General features: G+C 51.1%; 1 protein-coding gene across 1 annotated transcript; it reads left to right on the forward strand.

The window, feature by feature from the left end:
- Positions 1-3,698: 3,698 nt before the first annotated feature.
- CCT8L2 (chaperonin containing TCP1 subunit 8 like 2) lies at positions 3,699-5,470 on the forward strand. The gene has a single exon (XM_012786234.3). The coding sequence runs from the start codon at positions 3,699-3,701 to the stop codon at positions 5,430-5,432; it is 1,734 nt and encodes a 577-aa protein (XP_012641688.2). The 3' UTR covers positions 5,433-5,470.
- Positions 5,471-5,948: the final 478 nt, after the last annotated feature.

Consider the following 5,948-nt stretch of genomic DNA (forward strand, 5'->3'; position numbering starts at 1 on the left):
AATATATTTATCTAAAAGATAACTAAAACCCTTGAAAGTGATTTTAACAATGACAAGGGCCACATAGTAAAAAGTACAATTGTGATTTGGTAGTTCTGTGGTTTGATCTGTACAGAGGTAAATTAAAAAATTCAGTCCAAAAAATACTGTTTGGGGCCTGTTTTATGACAGTGGCTGTCTTGGGGGGGGGGTCACAATGATCCTCCCTGTCCCCTGTTCTATGCAGTCAGGCAGGAGAGGATTTTACAACACAACATTCTGTGCTCTTGCATCCGAAGTGGATTGTACAGTCCCACTCACCACCCTGCGGGCTGAAGCCCAAATCCCTTGGCACGGCTCACCAGGTCCTGGAGAGCCCCTGTGCCCGCCAGCCACCGCGCTCAGCTCCTCCCCACCCCTCTCCTTGTCACCCAAGCTCCAGTCTTCGCAGCCACATCTGATGGACAACAAACTTCAGGACGACAAACTTCCCAGGCTGTCCCCTTCCCACTTCCCCTTTCCACCTGGCCAATTCCTGCTTCTTTTGTTTCATTTTCTTCAGCTCTCAGTGCAGACCTCAGCTGTCCCCGTGAGGATGGCTCTGTGTCCCCCTAGGTGCTTCCACACCACCTCGTGCCTTCCCCAGTCACAGCTCTCCTTGCCAGCAATGAAAGTGGGCCATTAACAATTAATCCTTAATCGCGTCTACCCTCAGCCCAGTGGAGGCAGCGACAGTCACCTGCCTTATATAGCCTAACATTCAGCAGCAGCGGCTCCACAAGCAGTTGTGGAATAAGTGAAATAAATATGAAAATGTACATTAGGTGTTAGAAAAAGAGTTAAGATGACCCTTTACAGGAGTGTTTGTTTTTTAATTTTTATGTTGTTTTTTTTTTTTTGAGACAGTCTCGCCCTGTCGCCCTGTATAAAGTGCAGTGGCATCATCATGGCTTATAGCAACTTCAAACTCCTGGGCTCAAGTAATCCTCCTGTCTCAGCCTCCCTAGTAGCTGAGACTACAGGTACCCATCACCACACCTGGTTAATTTTTCTACTTTTAGCAGAGACAGGGTCTCCGTCTTGCTCAGGCTGGTCTGTCTTGAACTCCTTATCTCAAGCAATCCGCCTACCTCAACCTTCCTAGGTTGAGTACTAGGAATACAGGCTTGAGCCACCAGCCAAGGAGTGTTTTTTTTTTTTTTTTAAAGAAACTCTATCTTTACAATGTATACATATATACTTTGCTACATTCTTTGTTGGTTGTTACATTTTATGTTTTTTTTTCCCCCTGAGACAGAGTCTTGTTCTGTCTCCTGGGCTAGACTGCAGTGGCCTAATCACAGCTCACTGCAACTTCAAACTCCTGGGCTTAAGCGATCCTCCTGCCTCAGGCTTCCAAGTAGCTAGGACTACAGGTACATACCACCACACCTGGCTAATTTTTTCTATTTTGTGTAGAGACAAAGTCTCACTATGTTGCTCAGGCTACTCTCGAACTCCTGGCCACAAGTGTTTCTCCCACCTGTGCCTCCCATGCTCATCAAAATATGAACAATGGAGGCCAGGCGAGGTGGCTCCCGCCTATAATCCTAGCACTCTGGGAGGCCGAGGTAGGTGGATCATTTGAGCTCAGGAGTTGGAGACTAGCCTGAGCAAGAGTGAGACCCTGTCTCTACTAAAAATAGAAATAATTGGACAACTAAAAATAGAAAAAATTAGCCAGGCATGGTGGCGAATGCCTATAGTCCCAGCTACTCAGGAGGATGAGGCAGGAGGATCCCTTGAGCTCAGGAATTTGAGGTTGCTGTGAGCTAGGCTGACGCCACAGCACTCTAGCCAGGACAACAAGAATGAGACCCTGTCTCCAAAAAAAAAAAAAATGTGACTGGGTTGGGATTCCAAATGACTATTACTTTCATTGCAGTTTTTAACATTTATAATGAATGGGTATCATTTTTACAAAAGCAATCAAGTTGTTTTTCAATAATTCTCCAGAATTATCTCCTTTTTAGCCTTAATTACATTTAACTTTCATGATGACATAGTCCCTCTCCCTTTTTTTTTTTTTTTTTTTTTTTTTTTTTTTTTGAGACAGGGTAGAGTGCAGTGGCACCATCATAACTCACTGCAACCTCAAACTCCTTGGGCTCAAGTGATCCTCCTGCCTCAGCCTCCAGAGTAGCTGGGACTACAGGCATGCGCCACCATGCCCGGCTAATTTTTCTATTTTTAGTAGAGACGGAGGCAGGGGGTTGCTCTTGCTCAGGCTGGTCTTAAACTCCTGAGCTCAAGAGATCCTCCAGCCTCGGCCTCCCAGAGTGCTAGGATTACAGGCATGAGCCACCGCAGCTGGTCTTCCCTTTTTTTTTTTTTTTTTTTTTTTTTGCTGTTATCTCCTCTGTGGAAATACTAAACCAATGCTCACCGTGCTATGACAACTCCTGACTTGTGTCATCATTTTCTCAGGGACATCTGCCATTAACAAAGAAGCAGGGCTTTTCCAAATGAAAATGGTATTGCCCTGTCTTTCCCTTAATCTTAATAGATATATTTATCATTTCCACCTGATGCTCCACCTAACACCTATCAGATGCTCAGTTCATTTGTTACAAACCTGTTTCCACTGCGAATGTCTAAATTCCTGCCTTTGTATTCCTCACCACATTGAGCATGGCAGGTGCTCAGCAGACGTGTAAACTAAGGCAGGAGCATGTTGCTCCAATAGGCTCTACATGAGGAAGGGAGGGAGGGAGGAAGAATGGAGAGAAATAACTAAAATGCCAAGGGCTGCGGGGAGGGTGGGGGAGCGATTAGGGTTTAGACCTCAGGGCCCAGCTCCATTCACTGTGGCCTCCTACCTCCCGGACCAGAAGCCCGGTTGCTTCTTCCTCCTCCAGGTCCCAGTCTATTTGTACGTCTGTGGGTTATTGGCATCTTTCCCTCCCTTGTCTTGACCAGCCTCTGCCAGCTCAGGGACATCACTGGCTTTGGGAATTGTCACACAGGCATACACACTGTGCAGCCTCCCCCACCTGCACCCTGACGGGCCAATGGGCACCTTAAGGAACCTGGAAAACATAACAAAGTGATAAGGCAGCCAAAATGGCAAAGGCAGACAGACAGCAAAACATGGAGAGTATTACATAGTACTGCAAGAGAAAGCAGAACGAACACAGACGTCATCTCTCATTTCCCTCTCAACCCTCCCCTCCCCTCCCCTCCCAAGGGAAAAAAAAAAAAAACGCAGCTTCATCAGGAATCTGAAGTGGGTAGGTGCTTTCATCTGATTTCCTCTTCATGGTCTTCAAAGCTGAAACAGAAGTTGCGGGCCTGGTGCAGAGGTGTGTGGACCGCCACTGCTGACCAGGCCTGCCGTCGACCTGCTGCTAGGGCCTCCCCTACCCTCACCATCCTTCCGTGACCTCATTCCCCACCCCTGTTCCACTTGCCACTTTGTGACTTCATCAGTTAAAGATTCTGTTTCTGCTACCAAGGTCCAGAGATTCCAAAAGCCCAGTTCCTTGACAGAATCGATTCTGGGGGTGGTTTTAGGACTGAGCTCCCTGCCCATGGTCCCGGGGCGCACGCGAGGGAGCCCGTCGGGTTGGCGTCTGCCTTCACATTTCAGGTGATGGGCGTGTGGCTCCTTGATTCCACTTGACCCCTTGAGTACCTTCAATGACTGGCGTCAGGGTCACCCCTGCTGCTGTCCCTGGAGCATGTCTGCCACACACAGTCATGTCCCCTCTGCTCCGGCCAGGGACAACAGAGTCTCTTCAGCCCTGGAGCTGCCCCAGCGTTTGAAGCAGAGCCCGAGGGAGGGCCCGGGGAACCGGGGGGAGGAGGCGCAGCACCTGCTGGGCAGCACGGCGGCAGTCCAGACCCTGGCCAATGTCATCCGGCCTTGCTACGGCCCGCATGGCCGGCAGAAGCTGCTGGTGACCACCAAGGGGGAAACAGTGTGCACGGGGCATGCCGCTGCCATCCTCAGGGCCCTGGAGCTGGAGCACCCAGTGGCCTGGTTCCTCCGGGAGGCGGCCCAAACGCAGGCAGAGAACAGTGGGGACGGCACGTCCTTCGTGGTCCTCCTGACGGAAGCCCTGCTGGAGCAGGCAGAGCAGCTCCTGGGGGCCGGCCTGCCTCGCCCCCAGCTCCGGGAGGCCTACGCCGCAGCCATGGCGGAGGTCCTGAGCACACTGCCCACGCTGGCCATCCGCTCTCTAGGCCCCTTGGAAGATCCGTCCTGGGCTCTCTATTCTGTGATGAACACCCACACCCTGTCGCACACGCACTACTTGACCAAGCTGGTGGCCCACGCGTGCTGGGCTGCCAGGGAGCTGGACGGCAGCTTCAGGGCTGAGCAAGTCGGGGTGTGCACGCTGCAAGGCGGGACGCCGGAGGACTCCTGCCTCCTCCCGGGGCTGGTGATGTCTGGGAAGCCCTGTGGGCAAATGACCTTCGTGCTAAGTGGGGCCAGGGTGGCTCTCTTTGCTTGCCCCTTTGGTCCTGCCAATTCAAACGCACTGGCAACTGCCCGTCTCTCTAGTTCTGCTGACCTGGCGAGATTTAGGACCGGAAGCGAGCAGTTAACAGAAAAGCAAGTGGGCCAGCTGGCAGCCATGAATATCAACGTGGCGGTGGTGTGGGGAGACATCGATGAGGACACCCTCACGCTGGCGGACCAGCACGGCATCATGGTGATCCAGGCCCGGTCCCGGGCGCAGTTGGCCTACCTCAGCAGGGTGTTCGGCACACCCCTGCTGCTTCATCTGATCCCTCCCCAGAATCCCGGGAGGTGCCACAGGGTTTACAGACAGGAGCTGGGAGGAGATTCGGCCGTGGTGTTTGAGTGGGAAGGCACAGGCACCCCTGCCCTCACGCTGGTCCTCAGGGGAGCCACCTCGCAGGGGCTGCGGGGCGCGGAGCAGGCTGTCTACCACGGCATCGATGCCTACTTCCAGCTGTGCCAGGATCCCAGGCTGATTCCAGGCGCCGGGGCCACAGAGATGGCTCTGGCGAAAATGCTGTTGGACAAAGGAAGCAAACTGGAAGGGCTGAAAGGCCCTGTGTTCCTAGCGTTTGCCCGGGCCCTGAGGGTGCTTCCTACAACCTTGGCGGAGAATGCAGGCTTGGTGGCCTCGGAGGTGATGGCAGAGATGACTGGAGCCCACCAAGTTGGGAACTTCCTCATTGGAGTGGGAGCCGAAGGGATAATAAACGCGTCCCGGGAAGGGGTGTGGGACACCCTCACGGCCAAAGCCCAAGCACTCCGAGCAGTAGCTGAGGTCGTGCTGCAGCTCCTGACTGTAGATGACATTGTAATGGCCAAGAAAAGTCCCACACTTATGCAGGGCTGGCCTCCTGACTTTAAGACGACAAACAAACACCCATCTCCTATGAAGAAAGAAAATATAAAAATCCTTGGAACAAAAAAGCAACAACATTTTCAATAAAACGGGAGCTGCCAAGGAGGGCAGAATCACCCCGAAAATGGATGTTTGCCTTATTTATTTCCTTCCTGTTGGGTACTTTTAGAGTCAGTTGCTTTAGATAAAAACAACATGAGGGAACATAAAAGTTCTTTTCCCTGACTTTCCTTCTGATTCTTTTTCATTTCCTGTTTCTTTCCATCAGATAATATTCCTTTCCTATGACAACAGCAGGATTCAACTCTATTAAGATTTTTATTTTTTTTTATTTTTTTATTTTTATTTTTATTTTTTTTTTTTTTTGAGACAGAGTCTCGCTTTGTTGCCCAGGCTAGAGTGAGTGCCATGGCGTCAGCCTAGCTCACAGCAACCTCAAACTCCTGGGCTCAAGTGATCCTTCTGCCTCAGCCTCCCGAGTAGCTGGGACTACAGGCATGCGCCACCATGCCCGGCTAATTTTTTTATATATATATCAGTTGGCCAATTAATTTCTTTCTATTTATAGTAGAGACGGGGTCTCGCTCTTGCTCAGGCTGGTTT

Source organism: Microcebus murinus, chromosome 9 (assembly GCF_040939455.1).
Source record: "Microcebus murinus isolate Inina chromosome 9, M.murinus_Inina_mat1.0, whole genome shotgun sequence".
Classification (NCBI taxonomy): domain Eukaryota; kingdom Metazoa; phylum Chordata; class Mammalia; order Primates; family Cheirogaleidae; genus Microcebus; species Microcebus murinus.

Bases quoted from the DNA above. Each gene is read 5' to 3' on its own strand.
- CCT8L2 (XM_012786234.3), top strand. From the start codon at position 3,699: ATGTCTGCCACACACAGTCATGTCCCCTCTGCTCCGGCCAGGGACAAC.